A 23,747-nucleotide genomic window follows, 5' to 3' on the forward strand; every position below is an offset into this window, starting at 1 on the left:
ACTAACAGAAGACTTAATGAGGTACCTCCAAGAGTACTTGAGACTTGATGTCTGTTGGAAAGACTCTTAAGGCCAGAAGCTCCAAAATAGAAATCTTCCCAATGAATCATAAGGTGCAGTAACTAGCTGACAAACACAGCAGATGTATGTCAATACCTTTGAAAGCTGCAACCTCAGACTGTGGGAAGAGCTTTTTACCACAGTACACTTTTTGGGAAGACTACACCCATCCCCGATGGCTAGGATTAGTGCTGTGAAAATATTTTATACAAATCTCTACAGCACCTTAAGACAGCTCCCCATTCCAGCAAACAACTGGCCAAGCAAAATATCCAAACTCACTAACAAACAGAACCCAGGATGTTAGGGTGGATGTGTAAACCTGCTCCAAAAGGCCAGTCACTGGCAACGTACCCCAGGGTCAGTCCTTGAGCTACTCTTCTTTGGCATTCAAGAGTTTGTGGCTGACCACGTCTGCACATAAGATTTTTCAAAACAGCATGTCCCATACAAATAGCTGCTGTCAAAACAAAGGACTAAAACTAAATGCCAAAAAGTGGATAATTATACTTTTCTGTAAGCATGGCTCTCCTTGTAGTTATCACACTGACAACACAATCCTGGAAAATCACATACTTAAGGATCCAGGACCTATGTAGACAATTAAATGTTTTTTAAATCACCACATCTGACTTTTGTAAGTCCTTTTTCATTCCCAGGTTATAGCTAAAGGTACTGAGTCCACATCCAGGGAGGTAACTGTTCCACTTTACTAGGCAGATCATTCAGTATAATGTCCCTTTTGGTACCTATCCAAGCACTTGCCACAACTGGAATGACCACAAAGCTCTCTCACTAAACACAAAAAAGTAAATCATAAAAACTAAGCAGACTGTCTCACAGCCTTGTGCTTCTCAAAACGATACTAGTTAGGTAGAAGCGACCTCTGCCTTGCTTCAACAGACACTACTCTTAGACTTGTTACACATTCGCAAGCCCAACGGTTTCAAACATCCTCGAGGGATTTCAAACTCTTTTGCAAAATAAAATAAAGCACATTGGGAGAACAAGTTTGTATCACAGAGAATACCATTTCTATTGAACTTTCATTTTACATAAAGCAAAGTGCCTCTATTACTCTATTCAAATGCAATTTGAATAAATGTATGGGTAACTGCAAATTTACTACCAGTTTAGCAACCTTGTCCTTCACGGATAGGGGAAACATTCAAATGCCCCAGCCTGCCATTGCTGCTCCCATAAAGGTCTAAAAGCTACCATGGGAATGTAAGGCTAGGCTGATACAGATCAATAGCTTAGTACACAGCTAAATTGCTAAGTACCTAAAGTCTATGAATCTACAGAAATATTTCAGTTGTGCCATGCAGCTCTCCTGTAACCTTAAGTATGCACCCAACTTAGACACAGCCTCCTCCTTAAAAGTGCATACTCTAATGGCAAACTTGACAAAGAACAAGGATAAACACAAGTCAGACATACGCTCCCCTCACAACCTGACTTGAAGGGAAGTGGGGGCACACCTAGTGTGCAACGAAAGAACGAACAGTTAATGGGTTAAAAAAATATATATATATATTTTCAGCTCTTTGAAAATCAACTAAAAATGGTCCTGAAGCCCAGTAGATTGATCATCATGTTTAAGACCTGCATCTATGTTAAGCTCATAAGGAGTGGCAATGCACAAGATTTTTAGGAAAATTAAAAACGTAGCCTCTCCAGTCCCTACAACCTGTTGGGTAGACCTGCACCTATGTTAAGCTCATAAGGAGTGGCAATGCACAAGATTTTTAGGAAAATTAAAAACGTAGCCTCTCCAGTCCCTACAACCTGTTGGGTTCCTTTCTCTTCTAGAAGCATTCTCAAGAGTTTGCTGCTCCAGATTTCTGCAATAAACTAGATTTTACACTTTATATGTGTAAAATACATGACTGCGGTGGCGGTGCTGCGGTAGCGTTGTCGCCTCACAATTAGACGTTGCCTGTTCTAGAGCGTCTTCTGTGAGGCGACATGCGTGATTGGGCGTTCATTCGTTGAAGGTTGTGCGTTAGGTCCGGCAAGCCAGCACATAAAAATCTACTGCCAATCATTAGCGGACCGGAGTTCCGCTGTGGCGACCCCTAACCAGGAAAAGCAGAAAGACACAAACGAACATATGTGTAAAATACATGCATATTATACACACACAAAGTTTTCCCTGCCAGGTCTTAAAACATTACAAGAATGCATGGCAGACGTTTCTCCTATATAACCTCAAGTTTGGAGGAAGATAACAACAGTACAGCAGCAATGACTAGAGAGGGGGAAATTTGCAGACCTAATAATAACTTATTAGGCCGACATCACTTGCAAGTGAAGACAACTCAAGAGTAACCAATATAATTATTTCAGACTACTGTTTTAGTACACCACTCACTGTATTTAATTTAAATGCTGAGGGTGCTAGATGTTGACGAAAAACTATCATAAAGTCTCAAGTTATATAATAAAAAAAAAAATGTCTTACTTTGGTCACGTGACGAGAATGATATTTATTAAAAAAGCATCATGTTTGGCAAGATCAAATGGCAATCCATAGGGCTGCTATGACTCAATGATACTTACATATATGCATACAAATACATAGGCTACAAGCCTTGTGGGACTAACCCAGTCAACAAAGCATACATTAAAAACACCCCTCTATACATACGTAAACACACGTACATTGTATACATACAAAAAATACATGTATAAAAAAAATGTGTATGTATGTACTGGTATGTATTTTATTGTACTACGTTTGTGTGTATATATATCTGCATATTTTTTTAAATTTTATATATATATATATATATATATATATATATATACACACATACACACACACACACGTGTGTGTGTATATATATATATATATATATATATATATATATATATATATATATATATATATATATTTATTGATTATACATGGCAACGCAGTGGTGCAGCCATTACCATTGGCTCCTCAAAGCAAGAGGCTCTCTGGTTCGATTCTCGGCTGGGGTGCCTTCTATATGGAGTGTGCATGCCCTCCGTGTGTTTGCATGGGTTTCTTCCCGGTGCTCCAGTTTCTTGCCACATTCTAAACGTACTACTTTTATTACCTTTAAACAACCACTACACTGTCAATGTTATTACTATTGTAGTACTGCAAACAAATATTTGGGGTATTGTGATTTTTGGTTCAATTTTTATATAGGCAAGTCAAGTACAAAATTATCAGGTAGGATTACAGAACATTGGCTGCTATTAAGAACGCAATCAGAACACCTTAGCAACACAGTATTCATTGCTTAGGTTTCAAATATTTTATATTCCTTATTTCAGAACACGTGGTTAACTTCATAGGAGATGCTGACACCTTCCTTGAAGTATGTGAGCTCAGGTGATGAATGCTGATGTCCTTCCAGGTCTTAATGACAACCTAAATAATTAGGTTTGCACCAAGATGGTATCATTAGGAAGTGATAGTCAGTTTATTTTTAACTTTTAGGTGGTCTTTTTCCATTGGCTATTTGAATCTGCATATTTACATACAAGGCATTTGTGTTTTTCAGACAAATGTTTCTGATGAAATTCAGAAATTGAACGGAAGCATTACCTGTTCAGATTGTTGTTCTTCTATTTAGTCAAGACGTTGGCGGTTTTCTTTTTTTTTTTTTGGTATTTGGTTTACTTACGAACACAAGATGAAATTGGCTTTTGTAGCCAGAGTTTGATGGACTTTACTACTTACAGCATGCCTACAAGATATTCTAAATAGGTTTCAAATGCTAGTGTATACTGCAGCTAAAGCCCAAAGCTTGCTCCAAGTTTGGGTAATTATTTTCCTGTTTCTAGAACTGAGCCGTATAATACTGTGCAAATTAATGGAGATTTGGATGCCACACTATTTGCTTCACAGATCTGTGATAATATTTTGGAACAAGCACTTTCTGGAAACATTTCTAATCCATTTTTGGGTAACGGCATGGATGTTCGAACAGGTACTGTTGTTTTTTTTCTTCTAGTCCCAACAATGACTGTGATACTAACTGCACGTCATTGATATTCAGAATAGAAGACTGTTACGGTCATCCAAGAAAATAGAGTTTGATAATTTTTATCTTGCTCACTCTGTTCACAGTGAGATACAGTGAACTCTCAGTTTACCGGCACCCATGGGGATTGGTAGACGCTGGGATAACTGTAGTTTCTAGCTGCTTGAGAGTTACTGATAAAAATAGGCCTGACTAATACTGTGCCCTATACTATTTGCTTGGTTTGACTTGTTCTCTGGTTGGGGAGGGAATGAATTTATTCCTATCTTCCTTTTTTAAACTCAAACTCTAAAAATGTAAGGTATGTTTCTGTGGGGGGGGGGGGGGGGCAAAGTGCAACACATGACAACTGTATTGTACTTCTTCGATTTTTTTGCCTTTTGCTTGAATTCCAGTTAACAGAGTTTACTGCAGTTGCGTTTGGTTTGCAATACTACAAATTTCCAAAAGGGAATTACGAAGGATTCACAGACTTACAAAGAGCTGGTACACATTTAAAATGAAACAGGACTTTAAAGTATTAAAAGGTACTTATTCAGGTTTATCACAATTAGCCTTAAGTTCTCAAGACTGACATCAAAACTTTAAATGCTACCATTTTAGCACATCCTTCTTCCCAATTTTACAAACATTTATGGGGTGGTATTTCTGCTAGACTTGGTAGACATGTCACTATTAGCAACAGGAAAAACAAAAAAAACTTCATATTGACATTGAGCAATATTGTAACTAGCAAGCTTTTAATTTTAAGAGAGAATTGCTCCATTCCTGTTACACCTTTGCCACCACAGAATGTTACTACAGCAATTATTGGCGAAGCAGCTTCATCTTTGGACGACCTTCCTCCACCTTCTAACTCTGTTAACATTAATCATCAAGAAGGAGTAAGGGGTGACAACATCGGCCCTGACAATGTGGTCCTTAACCAGACCACCACTAATGATTTTTTATCTATGGAAGGAAGAAGCGTATGAGGGAGGGGTGGAGCCCTGAGAGGACGAGTAAGAGGATGGAATAGGGGCAAGAAATCGGTGGTAGCCCATCTGTCTTTGGACTGTTCTTAGCCATTTCTGATTGTTCCATTTTAAATTTATTACCAGTATTTTTTTTTTTTTGATGGACACCTGAATATTTTAAGGAAAGGTTTTACATATATTCCTGCTCCAAGAACAAATGTGTTACTTGATTTTAGATTTTTTTCTCAGAAAAATCTCAAATATATTTTGAACGATGCTTCCGACTGTCCTTCACACGAAGTATTAAAGAAAAATTGAACTTTTAATCCTACTTTACACAATACTCTGTATGTATATTTAAAGGCTTGTGATCATGAAATTAGAGAATTGATACCTCAAAAGAACTGTACAATTTGTCTAAGACAGAAGTACAGGCCTTTAGAGACTTAAAAGATAATCAGATCAGAATTATAGTGGCAGATAAGGGCACTGGATTGTGATTATGGAACAGAAGTCTTATGTAATTAAGACAGAATCGTCCCACACTCAGTTGTTTTATCACCTTATACCAGTTCATGAAGTGTTTGTCAAGTTGCTTAACTGAACTTTTTACACAGTAATAGAATTACTCATGATGAATACCATTTCATATAATACATAACCGAGACAGATCCACCATTTAGTCTCATTGTTTCCTGACGAAATACTAAGACTGAAAATATTTCTTAATACGTAGATTAGGTATTACATTCTACTATTGTGCAATCTAAATTTTATTTTACAAGATTCTTGGATATTTTTAAACAATTTGTATAGACACCAAATTTCTTCTAATGATAGTTTTATGGTGACTTTGCATGTAGAATCCTTATACACCAGCACACTTTGAAGGTTTCCAGTTTGTAAGGAAATTTCTTTTTAAGTATACTTTTTTGGACAAACAGAAAATTGGTACTATTTGTAAGTTGTTTTGGACAACATTTTATTTTCAATGGAAAAATCTATCACCAGCAAAGAGGCATAGCTATGAGATCTAAAATGGCCCCCTGCCTATGCTAATTTGGTCTTAAGCCCGTGGGAGGTGGAACGCTTAGTTAATATCAACGAGTTTGAAAAGACAGAGTGATATAAAAGATGTATTTGATGATATTTTCTTTATTTGGAAAGGTACCAGGTTTAAACAACTTACTTCCACAAGCACTTAATAACTGCATTGATTTTTTTAAATTTTCTGTATCCAATACTGGTACTATAGTACAATTTGTGGACGTCGAGATTTCTTTGGACAGACAGGTTTTTGTTCCATTCAAATATTTATTGTAAAAAGACGTTTAGGAACAACTTTTTGGAATTCACAAGTCAATATCTATTTTTTATGAAGGTAAACATTGCAAAGGGGCAACATAAAAACCTAGTACAACATCACTCAGCCAAAAGGCCTCTTAGATCATCAAGCAAACTACTACTAGAAGTCACCAACAGCTACAATAGCTTTGGAGATTCCCTATATAGTAGTTCGGTGGCTAAAAAATGGAACTCTGTCCCTACTAGCATTCAAAACACATCATCCAAAGCCTCCTTTAAAGACCTCATCAGGCAACATCTCAAGCAAAGTTGGCAGTGCCATGATTGCTCCCCAGGCTAAAAATGGAACTCTGTCCCTACTAGCATTCAAAACACATCATCCAAAGCCTCCTTTAAAGACCTCATCAGGCAACATCTCAAGCAAAGTTGGCAGTGCCATGATTGCTCCCCAGGCTAGTGAAAGCGGATAACATATACATACTAAAGCTAAAGCAATTGATAATAGTATTTCAATCTTACTCACAAACACTGGCTAATCTACAATGTATGTACTGTACCTGTGTACTATGTATGCATTCTACATACATTCCAAAGTTCAGCTGTACACCACAAATCTATTACTTACCTTTATTTTTAAAATTAATATTTTTTTGATTGTTCTCTCCACTTTGTGCCACATACCACTGTAAAAACATGTCTCTTGTAATTTGTGTGTATACTGATTATGTCTAAATAACTAAATGTGTCTGTAATTTTTCTTTGTGGAGCTTTTCTCCCGGGCCTTTGCTGAAAAAGGGCCTTTTCGGCTCAGACACCCCCGGTTAACAAATGTAAAATAAATAAAAATAAATATATGTTTGTCCAGAATTATTAGGGCAGATTCTGTGTTTGATAGAGAATTTTTTCCCCAAAATAAAACAAACTCTTTTAGATAGAAAATATCCCGCACATTTATTGGACAGATTAGTTGTAGAAATTAGTGAACTACGAAGGACAAGATTTTCACCCATATTGAGAACTTGTTTGAATCTGCAAGTGCAAAAATACTAACCAAGACTGTAAAAATACCAGCCAAGATTTTAAACTTAGTTTTACCCTCCCCATTAGCCTAGACAAAAGTCCATTTTGACTAAGAACTGGTGCATTATACAAGGTAATCAATAGTCAGCTATCTCAAATTTTAGGTGTTAGACCCAGTTTTAGTTATAAAAATACCAAGACTTTAAAGTCCGTTTTTAAGAATAATGGTAATTTTTTTTATTTTTTTATTACATCACCCTAGGTACCCTCATCATAAGACAAGTATGTTCAAATGCGGCAATTGTGTTACATGTAAATGCATCCATCAATGTACTAGTTTTACCTTTAAACATAAACCACTATACCGTCAATTTTTTTTCTTCTTTCGGCTTTTCCCGGTTAGGGGTCACCACAGCAGAACTTCGGTCCGCTAATGATTGGCAGTAAATTTTTTACGGGTGCTGAGGTGCCACCTCAACGCCCAACCTTCAACGAAGGCACACCCATTCTACGCATGTCTTTTGAATGCCACTCGACAGCGGGGAGGACATGTAGACTCCACACTGAAGGCGCTCCAGCCGAGAATTGAACGGGAGAACCTCTTGCTGTGAGGCAACAACGCTACCGCTGCACCACCGCGGCTTAACCACTGTCAATATGGTTGATTATTACAATTGCAAATACTGCAAATGTAGTATATTTGGGGTTTTGTTTCAATTTTTATACAGGTAAGAGAAGTAGGAAATTATCCGATAGGATTAAAGAACATTGTGCTGCTATTAAGAATTTTTTTTACTTTATGAGTAATCACAGACAGAGAACGTTTCAATGTGCAGAAAAATCGAACATTCATCAACATTTCTGCATGTCAATTTAAACAAAGACTTGTATTCATTTTGTATACAGATATATGTATACATACACAGACACTATACGTGTACACACACACACAGACACACAAACACACAAGTCAAGTCTGATTTTAAGATGCAGCATTCAACTTTTTGTATGGGGAAGCTTAAGCAACTTTTCTGTTATCTAGAGGAAACTAAGGGACTTTCCTATGGTTTGTGACAGGGGAAAAGACCAAATGATGTAGAGAAAGCATGCCATTGCTTAAATGCCACCTGACCTCCCTCCAAGTACTACGTAGCGTATAATCATCCAGTTAATTTAAAACAGATTGTATTTGGCCATTGTATCACTGCTGCGGGAAATGACAGCTCTGAGATGAAGCAACATTTTGCAAGTTTCACAAAATTCTGCATTCACTGTAATAATAAATATGTAGGAGTGGGTTGTCTCTCAACTCACAGGACTATAACCATAAGAATCAGAACTGCTTGACAATCCTAACTTACACAGAATGCCCAGCACCTACCCATCTTATAATGCACCAATTTGATTTTCTGTCTCCAAATCTGAGATTAGCCACACCAAAGTAAAAAAATATCCATAAAACACACCAGACAGTCTTCACCAAGGCCAGAGAAGGTGCGTGGAGTCATTGGCATGAATGGACCCACTCCTGCAGCTATTAAGTACACAACTTTGGTAATTAATAGGAACAGGCCCATCCTCTGTGACTAAACTACAGAACCCAAAGCTCTTCCTACTTGGTGGACCTCTAGAGATCTTGATCTAAAGACCAGAATCAATTTAGAAATGTTTTCAAAACTTTAGTGAAAACCACATATAGTCGCACAGATATCAAAAAGGCTACATTCTTAAGTAGCTGCACTTCTTGTAAATTGAGCTACAGCAAACTTGGGTAATGGCTTATGTTTAACTCATCAAAACTGAATGCAAATCAACAGCTACCTCTTCAAGGGACTTGTAAAAAAGTAAACAAGAGTTTGGTATTGTTCCATATGGACTTGTCTTTTTTGGCTTTTTCTATACAGTATCTTTCTATACAGTATCTTAGTTAATGTACCAAATACTACCATTATGTCTGATTCAGCTGCAAAGTTAGGGTTAAAAGAAGACTCTTTATATGGTACTTTACACTAATAGACAAGTCAGAGTGTGATGCTCTTAAAATTCAGACAGCTAAATAGCTACTAAAAAAATAAAATAAATAATTAAAATTAATCCCAGTAAGATATTTTAGCAACTAATCCTAGGAGACCTTACATTAATTTTTCTGCGAATAAACTACACAGCCCAAAGAGATACTTATATATTTTTTTTACAGCAGACACTACAACAAGAGACTCTTAAGGCTCTGGAGACTTTGGGATGTTAAGGAAAAAATATCAACTCCCAGGTGAAGACTGGAAACAGCAGCCAAATGAACTTTAGTCATAAATATTTGCTTGACAGCTGCATGCTGCAGTGACAGATGAGAAATTCAGCCAGTTAATATATACGGCATTATACAAGCACAGAAAGCTTACATTTTACAGTAAATACATAAGATGACAAATCTGAAATCAAAGAGCTTGGGTACAAAAAGGAAAAGTAATATGCAAGCACACAACTGCACAGTCAAAAGTCTTAGCTTGAAAAAAAAGCTATCTTAATTATTAAAGTCCGTGGTTATGTAAAGGGAAAGGAAGTAGTTTGCATACACACTTAAAGGGGAGAGGGAGTGGGGGCAGGCAAGAGTCCTCTCTCTCTCTTTTTTGGTTCAGAGGACGAATTCCAAGCGGTAGAGCTCAAGAGCTCAAGGTAAATAAACCTAGACCAGATGATCTGAGCTGAACATATGATGCAGTCAAGTCACTTTTGCTATCAAAATAAGAAAGACAAGGGTCAACATATCAGAAAGAAGGGTGCTGTCCAGTCTAGTTGTCAGTGGAAGAAGTCGCTCTACTTTGCTACTAAACAATTATCTAGCAAGCTTGAGCAAATTAAAAAGGAGAAACAAAGCAACTAAGCAAAGATAAACAATACTATAGTTAACATTCACTACTTAAAAACAGGCAATTTGTATGTTAACAGTGAAAAAAACAACTGCTGGCAATCAAATGCTTAGCATCCTGGACTAACAGCCAAGTAGTAGAATGGTTAACGCTGATCTGCTTTGAGAAGATGGAACATCTAAAATACTTTGGTTAGACAAAGTTCTAGTCTAGGGCTAACACAGTGAACAGACCATGTGCATGAAGGATAAGAAGTAGTCTGAAGAGTCATTGCAAAGCACAACAAAGGCAAAGGCAATAGCTTAGCAGCATATATATTCCACTTACACAGGATACTAGAAAAATCATGGCTATGGGTTCTATCACCACACCAGATGCTTGGATTCTAGAAAAATCATGGCTATGGGTTCTATCACCACACCAGATGCTTGGATTCTAGAAAAATCATGGCTATGGGTTCTATCACCACACCAGATGCTTGAACTCATGTTCATGCAGCAGCCCTACTGCACCTTTGTCCTGTCCAAACTATCCTTGATTAGCATGTAAGGTCAGGTCTCCTCTTATGCCCACACTGTAGAAAGGGGGTACAAATGGAGCAGTAATCCGGAGTACCTAGTTGAAGAGGTCGCCAGTGGCAGAAATCTCTCTTGCTCATATCACACACACACACCTATTACTTACAATGAAATGAACAAAACATTAGCATTAAGAATAAATACAGAGTTTTGACACATTGTGTGCATGCTCCAAGGATTACCCCTAAGTAGCCTAAACCAATATCAAATGTTTTTGCAGTGGACAAGCACCCCTCCTCCCCCCATGTGGGAGGGGGGGGTTGTGCCAACACCCCCTGCTAATTATATATATTAAACTACAAGACTGCACATTCCCCAGGGAAAGGGAATACTCTCCTACCCGGGAACTGTCAAGTCTCTTGGACATGTCAACCTAACAGATGTGAACGTTGTGCCCATTTGACTGCAAATAATCCACCCACTTTTTTTTTTTATAACAGCTGGCGATTCTTAACACCTTTCCTCGACCCCTTTGAATATTCATAAGATCCTTGCCCTCATGCAGCTGTAAGTCAGCAACACTTTCACACTAGCTCTGTAGTTACACAAGTCTTACTAGGCTATGAAATTTAGCATTTTTTTTTCAGTGCAAAGGCACCACTACAACATGTTCTTAGCAGTGCGTGAGAAGACGGTCACTGAAAATAGCAGCAGTACGTAACTGCAGTGTGTGTGTAGAAAAGAGAGACAAGGCTCTTCCGTAAGGCTTGGGGATATTAAATTTCACAACTCCTCAATTCTCTGTTAAACTGCGCAATAACAAAATCTTGCCCATCATTTAGCCACTCTCTCTCTAGCCTTGCATCCCCAATATCTGTTTCCATTCTTGCCTATTTAACCTCTAATTTCCACACTTCTAGTTCACCTTTTCTGTATGTCATTCAATGTTTAATCTGAGCTCTTTAAACTAGCAGTCATTTACATGCTTGTAGCAGATTTTTGTTACTCAAATGAACAGTATTGGGAGGCTCTAAAGGATGCAGTCAATTTTTTTCTAGAAAATAATTCAAAATCCAGGACGAGGAAGGGGGTGTACAGGTGGCCTTCAATGAAATATTCTTATTAAAAATACCTTACATAGCTTATACAAGGCTAATAAACAGAAATTAAATCATATGTGGAAGGAGATTGCAGCCAAATGCACCTTTAAGGAAGAAAAACCTAGTTCAATTGTGAAACAATTCTGAGACAATAGATGAAACATCGCTTGTGTAATTAAATCATACGTGGAAGGAGATTGCAGCCAAATGCACCTTTAAGGAAGAAAAACCTAGTTCAATTGTGAAACAATTCTGAGACAATAGATGAAACATCGCTTGTGTAACAGATAACTGTTGCCACAAGTGAAAGTAAAACAGAGACGCAGTAAGCTGTACATGTCAAAAAACAGAACTGAAAGTGATAACATATAAACAAAAACTGTACATCTGGTGGATGTTCGTCGTCTCCCATTGCTGCAGTCCTGACTAATGGGTACTCCGCTGCCCACCATCGGCCCGAATACCAAAGGGCTAGATCTGGCGTCGGTCATGGCGCCCGAGACTGATGTGGTGTCAGTATAAATGCGCATGACCGACGCCATAACATCAGTCTTTCTTGCCGCATGGTCCTGAGCAGAAGCAGAATTTGCAAGTGCCGTTCGGCGTTCTGGAATTGTCGGTTTTCGAGTTTCAGACCGGAGACCAAGTTGGGCTAAGTACCCCATTGGGGACATTTTTTTTGTCTTTTCTTGCCTCAGTATTGACGGATGTCAGAAAAAGTTAATAACTGTATTTCTTGTGGGAAACAGATTCCTCATAGGGATTACCATTCACTCTGCATTCCTTGTTTAGGGCCTGAGCACGACGTTGTTGGGTGTCGCTTTTGTGCTACTTTTAATAAGCGTACTATTAAACGTCGGTTGGACTGTGCTAGGCTGGTGTTTGGTAAACGTTGTAATTACAACATGCCGTCGGATTCTCCGATGACTGGCTCTTCTAAGAAGCGCAAAGAAAAGTCTTTGCGGTCCAAGCAGGATGAGGCGTCCACTCCGGACGTCGGTCCTGTAGAACCACTGGCTGCTTCAGTGGCTCTTTCTGACAGTGTACCAGAGTGTCAAGGGGAGCCTTTGTTACTACAGGGGGTGGCTTCCTGTGTTAGGCCAGGGTGAGGGTGCTCCTCTGTTGTCTGTGGCTCCCTCCCCTCATAGGGTGGTTAAGCCTCCTCCTTCTCAAGGCAAAGGCCATTCTAAGTCTAAGTCTGCCCTTGGTGCTTTTCCCCAGGGTCCAGCTCCTAGGAAGCACATGTTAAAGATGGCTGAAGATTTGATTACTTTAATTAGGGGTTCCATGCCTCCCCCTGAGAAGAGGCCCAGGGTAGGGACAGAGTTGGAGAGTTTGGTTCAGTCTTCCAATGAGTCAGATTCCTCTGTGGAAGACCTTCAGGATTTCTCTCCCTATTCTGATTCGGAGGCTGAGGATGCTTCTCCCTCTGCGTCCCCTCCAGAAGATTTTTCTTTCTCTGAAACTTTGCATTCCATGAGGGAACATTTCAAATGGGAAGGCCAGGATTATTCTGATTCTCGTAAAAGGCTGAGAGAATTTTTGTTTTGCCTCAGCACAGGCCCTTGGCTATTCCTCCTGTACTGGATGTTGTTCAGGATGTATTTTCTGAGGCTGCCCTTAACCCAGATTCTCTGCCTCCTGCCCCTGTTAAACCAGATAGATACTACAGGGTTCCGGAAGCTCACAAGTACTTGTTTAAGAGCCCTAGGGCTGATCCAGAAACTATTTCTCAAGGCCCCAAAGGTGTTAAGGCTTCTGTGGTTAAGAATCCAGTTCCTTTGGACAAGGATGCTAGGGCCCTGGATAGGTGGGGTAAAAAACTGTATACCTCTTCTACTTTGGCTATGAGGGCTTTAAATTGTCAGTTTCATATGCTCAGGTATCAGAATTTTTGTTAAGTCAATTGAAATGTAAAGTTGATGCTTTAGCTGCAGGTATTGACTGTAAGGAGCTTCAGGATTTAGTGCATGCTTCAGACCAGGTTGGTAAGCATTCCTTGCAGTGTGGTTTTGATGCTTTACAAGCTTCTTCCAGGGTGGCTGCTACTAGTTCTGTTGTTCGCAGACATGCCTGGCTTAAAGATCAGTCCTTGTCAGAGCATGTTAAAGCTCGAATTATGGATGCTCCTTTGCAATCTGATGTTCTTTTTGGCCCTCCAGTGGAATTAGTTTTAAAAAAAATGGAGGAAAAAGCTAAGTCTATGCAGACGGTTAAGGAATTTTTACAGGTTCAGCCCCCTAAGTTCAATAGGAATTGGCCTGCTAAGGGATGGTCTTTTCCCTCTTTGGATTTTCATTCTAGGGGCAAGTCGAGGCGTAGTAGAGGTAGGGCTTCCTTTCAGGGCCCTGTTACTTCTAGGTCTTTGAGTTCTTCTACCCCTTCTGCTGGGGAGGGCAGGGGTCAGTCCTTTCGGAAGCAGACCCAATGACCTGTGTCTTCAGCTGCCGGACTCTGCTTTGCTGGCAGCTCCTCTGGGGGGAAAACTGGGACTTTTCAAAAGGAATTGGCATTTGGTTACCCAAGACGAATGGGTGTTGGACATTATAACTCGAGGCTACAAATTTTATTTTCACACATTCCCGCCTTTCAAAGGTATGCCGGATGTGCCTCATCAGCGAAGACTGGAAGCACAGGCACAGATTTCTTCTCTGCTCCAGTTGGGAGCAATACAGGAAGTTCCTTCTGCGGAAAGGGGCACAGGGTTTTATTCCCGTCTTTTCTTAGTGCCAAAGAAGGGAATACTTGGAGGCCCATTCTGGATTTATCCATTCTAAACACCTTTCTGGAAATTCCGAAATTCAAGATGTTAACACTGCAACAGCTGTTGCCTATGCTGGGCAGGGATCACTGGATGGTGACTTTGGATCTCAAGGAGGCCTATCTTCACATTCCTATCAGGCCCAGTTGCAGGAAATTCCTGAGGTTTCGGACTGGGAATTTGCATTATCAGTTCTCTGCATTGCCCTTTGGCTTATCTACTGCCCAGGGTATTCACAAAGTCCTGGCTCCAGTAATAGCTTTTCTCAGACTAAAAGGAATTCAGATTTATCCTTATCTGGACGATTGTTTGATACTGGCTCAAGGCAAGCACGAACTACTTCGACATCTGCAGTATGTGATGACAGTTTTCAGATGCTTGGGGTATTCTGTGAACGAAATAAAGTCCAGTCTAGTACCCTCACGAGAGATGTGTTTTCTGGGTGTGAGACTGAATACAGCGACTCAGATGGCATTTCTTACCCCGGACAAACAAAGAAATCTTTACCAGTACTTCCTACAGCTATCAGTTCTGTCCAGGCTGACTGCAAGGACAGTCCTTCAAGCCTTGGGGTTCATGGCATCTTGCATTCTAGTACTTCCCAATGCCAAACTGCATATGAGGAAGTTACAATGGTATCTCAAAAGCGTTTGGACTCAACACAGCCACGATTTGGACACTGTCATTCGGATTCTTCCGTGCATTCAGAAGGAATTTGTGTGGTGGGCTCAGGAATGTCACCTAAACAAGGGACTCTCTGTGACCCAACCAAAGGCAAGTCAGATATTAACGACAGACGCCTCGGAGTCAGCCTGGGGTGCTCATTTCAAAGGAAAATGGATTCAAGACCTTTGGCCCCCGGAGTTGCTTCACTTGCATATCAATATGAAGGAGATGCTGGCAGTTCAATTTGCCTTAAAAGCATTCAAGGATCTACTTCGACCGGGACTGGTGTTGATTCGAACAGACAGCACAACTGTCATGTGGTACATCAACAAGCAGGGGGGAACTCATTCTTACCCTCTTTGCAGACAAGCAATGCTGTTATGGGAAACTGCTTTGAATCTGCACATCACTCTTCGAGCACAGTTTCTGCCAGGGGTACAGAATTCGTTAGCGGATGTTCTGAGCAGGCAAATGGTGGATCCTCACGAATGGAAGTTGGATCCTCAGGTGTTTCGTCAGTTGACCATGGCTTGGGGAACTCCAGACATAGATCTGTTCGCTTCTCCTCTGAATTTCCAACTGCCTCTGTTTTGCACAAGGCTGTTTCATCCAAAGCCTGGAAAATAGATGCACTATCCTTCAGTTGGAGCAACCTTCACGTGTATGCCTTTCCTCCTCTGCCTCTTCTTCCAAAAGTCCTGTTGAAAGTCAGGAGGGACAAACCGTGCATGATCCTTATAGCACCGGATTGGCCTCGTCAGCATTGGTACCCTCTGTTGAGGAGCTTAATTCAGGGGGCCCCTTGGCCATTACCACGGATTCCTCACTTATTGTCTCAAGAAAACAATCATTTTCTCAATGTCAGGGTGCAATCCCTACACCTGACAGCCTGGCGCATTCAGTTTTAGAGAATGAGGGCCTTCAGCTCCCTCAACAAGTTTTGGATGTTGGAAGCCAGGCGTCCTAGTACTCGAAAAGTTTATGCTGATAAATGGAAGAGATTTTTTCTTTGGAGTTCAGCTGAAGGCTTTGATGTCACATTGCCTGATTTGAGTTGTACTTTGCGATATTTGACTATGTTATTGGACAAGGGTTTGTCTTTCTCTTCTGTTAAAGTGCATGCTGCAGCTATTTCTGCTCACTATGATGGTGACCCTCCTTTATTTTCACATCCATTGCTTAAACAGTTTCTTAGAGGGGCAAAGAATATAAGACCCCCACGAAGGGCTCCTACTCCTACTTGGGATCTTAATTTTGTTTTGGAAAAGCTGACTCTGCCTCCTTTTGAACCTGCAGCTACGGCTGACTTGAAGTTGTTGTCTTGGAAGACTGCTTTTTTATTGGCTGTTACTTCTGCTAGAAGGGTATCTGAATTACAGGCTCTCATGGCAGTGGAACCTTTTCTGATTTTTCACCGTGACAGAGTTTCCTTGCGTACTAATCCTACTTTTCTGCCTAAAGTGATTTCTAATGTGGCATTGAACCAATCTATACATTTGCCTACTTTTTATGCTAACCCCCAAACTGAAGGGGAAAAAGTTTTGCATTCTTTGGATGTACATAGGCAGTTACGATATTATTTGTTCAGAACCAAAGAGTTCAGAAGTTCTCAACAGTTGTTTGTTTCGTTTGCCGTGACTTCACGTGGAAAAGCTGTCTCAAACAAACTATTTCCAAGTGGATTGGCCATTGTATTGCTTTTTGTTATTCTCATCATGGAAAAGAGGTTCCAGTTGGGATCAGGCCTCATTCTACTAGGGCTACGGCCACATCTACTGCTTTTTTAAGAGGGGTAGCTACTAAAGACATTCTAGAGGCAGCTACCTGGAGTTCTGTACATACCTTTACAAGGCATTATCATTTGCCTCTTTATTCTAGGTCCAGGGCTGGGTTTGCCACTGCAGTCTTACAGGGCATGTCTGCAGCTCCTCAGGCTATTTAGTTGACCAACCTCCCTTTTTTTCCGTTGCTCTGGGATTCTACCCATTAGTCAGGACTGCAGCAATGGGAGACGACGAACATAGTACAGTTTTGTACCTATCATAAATGTAGATGTTCGAGGATCTCCATTGCTGCAGTCCAATTTTCCCTCCCTCCTTCCCCCTTTTTCTTTTTAGTTTGGGGTTTTTGGGTGGTGTTTTTTTTTGCATTCTGACATCTGAGGCAAGAAAGACTGATGTTATGGCGTCGGTCATGCACATTTATACTGACACCACGTCAGTCTCGGGCGCCATGACCGACGCCAGATCTAGCCCTTTGGTATTCGGGCCGATGGTGGGCAGCGGAGTACCCATTAGTCAGGACTGCAGCAATGGAGATCCTCGAACATCTACATTTATGGTAGGTACAAAACTGTACTTTTCCTATACAGGTTGTAGGAAAAACCCTAACAATCTCCATCAATCATTCTGACCAGAATGGAAATATCACTGGCCCATGATGACAGGCTGCAACAGTATCAATTTACAGGGGTGCGGGCATATCAAATTCAAAACTCATCAGCCTAACCAGTATTCTATGTAAAACAACTGGCAGAGTCAGAATGAAGCTTATCCAAAATGACAGACTAGACATGAACATATGGGCTTGTTAAGGGGCCAGCTTGCCTTCCAAGTTTCTGAAGAAGTAACAGCAGCATCTGAAGGACATATCCTTTGGGACATATGCCTATCCCATCAACGGGGTTTTAATGTTTTGATGTAGGTTTAGGCCCTTAGAGTAGGTGTCAGAGGTACTGTCACGTTTTTGAACAGATAACAGGTCTAAAAGAATTTGGTCTTTTGCTGTCTTATAGCCAGAGGTCACTTGAGTAAAAGTCTACAGAAGACAAAGGTACAGTAATAGGGCTAGCTTCTTGACATTCTTAACAGCTGAGTACATACCAGAGATTTTTTGGTCAAAAATTGTTGGGACGGGTACATGCTGAAGAAGGCATTATATACTACTGTAGATTAGATAAGAAAGAGGTAGAGATAACAATAACTTCTTGGAATATGAAAGACACAGCCTAAGTAATCAATAAAAGTAAGCCAAAGGATTTAGTTATACACAAAAAGAATTAGAGAGTACATTCTCCAAAAATGTGCCAAGGTCTCTAAAGATAGTGTTAACTTTGACAGGGATGACCCTCTACGTTGCAGGTGAAAGAGTGTGCTTGTGCTTACAGAGTACAATACTGTATTTTTTGCATTTAATTTTAGTCCGTCATCTAGGGTATCTAATAGGGAGGGAATGACAGTACTTAATTTGTTGCCACCCACAAACTTTGTAAAGACAGAGCCCCATTTGGCATCCACTTATATCACTGAGGTAAAACCTGGACAGGAGTGCACCCAATATGGATCCTTGAGGGACACCACTGGTGACCAAACAGTTAGAGGAAAGAGACCCAACAAGCCAGACTGTAGTTGTTCTGTGAATCAGTTAGCTGCCTATCAAACTAAATATCCAAGAGGTTAAACTTATCAATAGCACCAAAATGAAAGATCGCATCAAAGAACTCAGCCAAATCCAGGTATGCAGTGTGCATCATTTGTCTGTCATTCAATATGTTTAATTTACCTTTTCAAAGAAGTCTACCAGACTTAGTAGACAAGAACTACTCTTCACAGTGTCAAAATAGTTAAGGTCAAGGGAGTGTAGTTTCCTGGGTCTTTATTTATAAACTTCTATGATGATGTGTTTCATTACTTTATAAACAATGCTAGTGACACTAAAATGGTCCACAGTTTCCTGAGTGAGTGGTAGGAATACCTCTGTGCAGGGGTGCCACTGTGCCCATTTTCCACTACAAAGGCATACATATATCTGGTGGGGAGATTAAGACTGCATAAATTTAAAAGGGAATCTCGGATGCTTTGTTTGCTACTTTCCAGGAGACCAACAGGTATGTTGTCATAACCCATACACCTAGTGTTTTTGGCTTTGGAGAGGACATCAAGGACTTGCTCAGAGGTCATTTCAGGGGGATGCAAGAGCTGTGTAGTAATAAAGCAGGCAGAAGCTGAAATTAAATTTAACAGTGAGTATGTTGGCTGCGCCTTGGGTTTGAAGCCGATTGTGTCACTTGAGATCAGCACTTTACACTGTTGGGTATTGCTTCTGAAATTCCTAGCATAGTTAAAGAAAGTTTTAAAGTTTTGCACTGTACATTGTTGGGTATTGCTTCTGGAATTCCAGCACAGTTAAAGTTTTAAGGTTTTCTTTGGAGAAGGCAGCAATATTCAGCTCACAAGTGGCTTATCTTCATCTTGCTAAGGTATTTAATACTATTCTACATAAGGGAATACGTGGCAAATTAAATTACATACAGACTGGCAACATACAAAACACATTTTAAGTGACAGGACATAATGAGAGGAGGTTACCTGTGGTGCTTCACACAGACCTTGTAGCGGGGGCTACTTCTTACTGGACTACTCATCCAACTAGGAAACTGGCTCTGGACAATGAAATCTGGTGATGACTACAAACTAATATAATGACTCCAATAAACATTCCAAAGTTCCCCAAGGTCTACAAAAAAAACTACATACTTGAGTTGCAGCAGCTCCAGATTCCACCTTTTATGCCCAAGAAGGGGGGGGGGGGGCAGTCATTAAAGATCTACAGACAACAGCAGTCAACAAACTTTAACTAATGTTATTCTCTACCAAAGTTAGGACAGTTAAATGTAATGCTATGTTCTAAAGCCGTCATACAAACTGCCTGAAAATAACTTAAAATTCCTTGCTACAAAAATCAGTGTGTTTTAAAAATAGTTCAAGTTTTCCAAGCTTCAGAAATTGTGATTGTATTCCATCTGTTAACAGATACTTACAGGTCACATCTACCAGAGTTAACTACCAAAATTAGAAAAGTGCATTAATGGTCACATCTAGTTTAGACTACTGTGCCACATTACACCTTGATATGAGAGATTGCTGAACACAATGCTGTCCTGTACAGCCTTCAAATAAGTCAAACAAAACAACTTGAAGTGATACAATAATTCCTTACCAGAAAAAAAATACATAGAATTGGAAAACTTAAAAGACCATTTTCAGAAAGAATTAAGAAACCATCATTATGTTCAATTTCTTAAAGATAACTTGGAGGTGACTTCCGATTGGTGTACAAGAAATAAAAGTATGATCCTCTTCTATTTAAAAGTCTATGCCTGGAAAAACTGACTGGGAGTTAACAGCAAACTATGGAACCAATTACTAAAAATAAACAATTAATATACAAACCGTATGTGGGATAATCTTTCAATCAAAAGTCAGTCATTAAATTTCTTTCAAACATTTCCATACTAGACAAACATGCACACATATGTATATGTAAGGGTTTGTGACATTTTATCTACAACACATTTTGTCTACAAAAAGGGTCACCACTGATCTAAAACACTTAAGCAAAAACATAAATGAACAAATGGCAATCGTGTAACAGAAAAGTGTGTAAGGTATAGCAAATGACTGCTTGTGTGCTTTTTTTAGATCACATGAATTAAAATGCAAATTAGAGTTGACCAATATTTGCATCTTTATTTGCATCTTGCTAAAACCCCAAGATTATACTGCATCTCTACCTTGAGAAAACTGGTTTGGGCAGCAGCAGTGATTCACTGTCAGATTTTCTCCACAGTTGTTTAACTATGGAGCCACTAAACTTAAATAAAGGAGTACAGAGGGTGTATGCCCCCAGCCCACGAAAAAAGTAGTTATTTGAGAAGTATTTTGCTGTACATGAAGTTTAAAACTAATGTGATCCACCTAGTGTGTTTCACATTAATGTGTACTAGATTAATTATTAGATATTTTGTGATTAGATGAAAATTACAGATAAAAAGTATCAGACTCGTATGTATATACGTACATACACACACACGCACAAGGAATACAATCAGTCAACCAGAGGTCGAGACAAACTCCTTAAAATAGCAGTAGGTCATTAGCTTGACAAACTGTGTAACCTAACAACAGCAGTTAGTTTTAACCATGAGAACAGCACAAACTGAAGCAAACTTATTTTGTGGACTTTAATTATACTTTGACATGGGAATGGGGCCATACTACGGTATTAAAGCACCCAAAACGCCTGCAAAAAATAAACAAAGGAAGAAACCATAGCATAATAACACCAGCCAAACACACACGTAATTAAGATTCAACAACATTGCTTCTGGATCACTCTTAAACGGTTGTTTCTGCCTAATAAGCCTTCCAGAGTTAACAAGGAGCGCTATTCTGTTCCCCCACCACCACTACTGCAAGCCAGTAATATAGGACAATGCCCTATCTACATTTGCAACAAACCACCAGTTCAAGATGTTAAATACAGATAAATGCTTGTACGCATAAAGCGTTGACATAAATAGCCGCAAACACATCAAGCTTTGATTACACACATACTACATATACGCACAGTGTGTATGTGTAAAGACGCACGACTACGCATCTGTGTAGCGTGCAATATTACACAAAGTCCCAACTTCGTAAGGTAATAAACATAAGTTAGACATTTAAATATAAAATGTGTATAGCACACATTTTTATATGCTTATCAACCAAACAAACAACAGATTTTTTTTAAGATAGGGGTTACAGAATCAATGTACAAGTGTTGAAAATTGTTCTAAACTTAAAACTTAATTTGCAACGTGTGAACACACACACACATTCTTAGTATTTCTTATATGAGGGTGCGCAGGGGGGAGCTTCTACGCAGACATGCCAGTGGGGTGAGAGGGCAGCACCCCCAACAAAAATTCAGTTGTTGCACAAAAATCTACTATGGATATGTACTGTTAAATAAAGAGGTAAAACTCGAATGCACGTACCTAAATGTCCTACCGTGACACATGCAAACGCCTTCAAAAGTGCAACCCCCTGTCCATGTGGCGTAACCAGTGCTGATCTCCAATCCAGCAATAGATCTCAAGTTCCAGACATCAAATCTACACTAAAATCAGCAGGACTCAATTTACACAGTCTTGGTGGACTAAATGTGTCACGTTCAACCACGGATTAATGGAAAATTAGGAAAAGTCCCGCCTAGAAGCAAGCCACCGTAAAATGAAACTCCACGGAAAAAGACTCCTTATTGGGAACAGTACATCTGACATACTCTTAGTCTTCAGCCTTTCGATTAGTAAACATGGCAGCAATAAACGTCGCTTTGATGACGACAGCACCAATTTGGTGGGCTTTGGTCTATGTAGGCAGACTTATCATTTTGAGGCCTGAGGGGCGGTTTCAGGGGCGCATAAGTCTCACTTTGACAATGTAGTAGCTATGAAGACTATACGTGACTATATGAATTAGTCGTTAAAAAATCCTTGAGATTACAGTAGACACATATTCAGACTGATCCTACAGAAAAACCTTCCGCGAACAGATTCTTTATTTACATTTAAAGGTTAGCTTTACATGTCTTCAGCAAACCCCTTTATAACATTGGCGCTGCATTTAGTGCGCCGCAATGCATTCATATCAGACACACCCCTTTGAGCACGTTTTTATGTTTGTTTTGACTGGATTGGGCGTGCCAACTATTAATGTATAAGTGGAATAAAGCGTTCACCGGCTACTAAGTGTTAATTAGGGTTACCACCTGTCCCACTTTGCAAGGGACAGTCCCTCTTTGGGCAGTTGTGTCCTGACCAAAAATATTAAAAATGGCAAATGTCCTGAGATTGTAGGACATAATTATGTCCCATATTTTATGTAATACTTGCATAAAATTGTTATTTCTGTATCTAAAATACCAAAATGTTACAAGAAACAGAATAAGCAACTAAACTGCTACAAGAAAAAGCTTTTATTTTGGCAAAAAAGTAAAGTTCTATCCTTTGTACTGACCATGGGTATGTGTCGGCCTGTAAAATCTGATGTGTGTCCTGAAAATGTCCCACTTTGGCCATTTGAAAAGGTGGCAACCCTAGTGTTAATCTTTATTAACATTTAATAAAGTAGTTTCTTCTTTAACCAGCATAGTCGAAAGCAAATGCTATAGACTCTTTACCAAAAGCTAATACAAGTGCACCCGGGTGGACTCTTACTCTGTACACTAACCCTGTCTACTACCTTTGCTTGAATCAGAATTACAAAATGACCATAAACCCAGTACCTCAAATTTTCAGTTTAGACAACCTTTAGTAATACGTTTAACATACATAACTCTGGAAAATCCCATAGGAAGCATTTCTTAGCGACAGGGCAGATTTAAGCAGTCAAATTTACGCATTTCGATATTCTTTTCACTGACACACTCCTAACTCTCGGCTGCCCTGATTTTTGCCTCATACCTTTGTCTATTCCGCATGTAAGCACATGCTTTTCTGGCACATCAGTGAGGATTGAATTCACTAAATAACGATAGCCATTTAAGTTTCAGAATCGATATCACTCAGCAAATGCACGCTAACGCAAAACCTTTAATTATATCAACTTGCTAAGTTTATGCCAATAATATCAACCGTGTCCTTAT

General features: G+C 39.6%; 1 protein-coding gene across 1 annotated transcript in view; it reads right to left on the reverse strand.

The window, feature by feature from the left end:
• Positions 1–22,696, reverse strand: part of RNF24 (ring finger protein 24) — a 669,287-nt gene extending 646,591 nt beyond the window's left edge. Inside the window, exon 1 of the mRNA XM_044062004.1 lies at positions 22,099–22,696. Coding sequence (XP_043917939.1) covers positions 22,099–22,121 — 23 coding nt within the window. The 5' untranslated portion in view covers positions 22,122–22,696. The remainder of the gene's footprint in view (positions 1–22,098) is intronic.
• Positions 22,697–23,747: the final 1,051 nt, after the last annotated feature.

This window comes from Protopterus annectens, chromosome 2.part1 (genome assembly GCF_019279795.1).
Source record: "Protopterus annectens isolate FY-2018-M chromosome 2.part1, PAN1.0, whole genome shotgun sequence".
Lineage (NCBI taxonomy): Eukaryota > Metazoa > Chordata > Ceratodontiformes > Protopteridae > Protopterus > Protopterus annectens.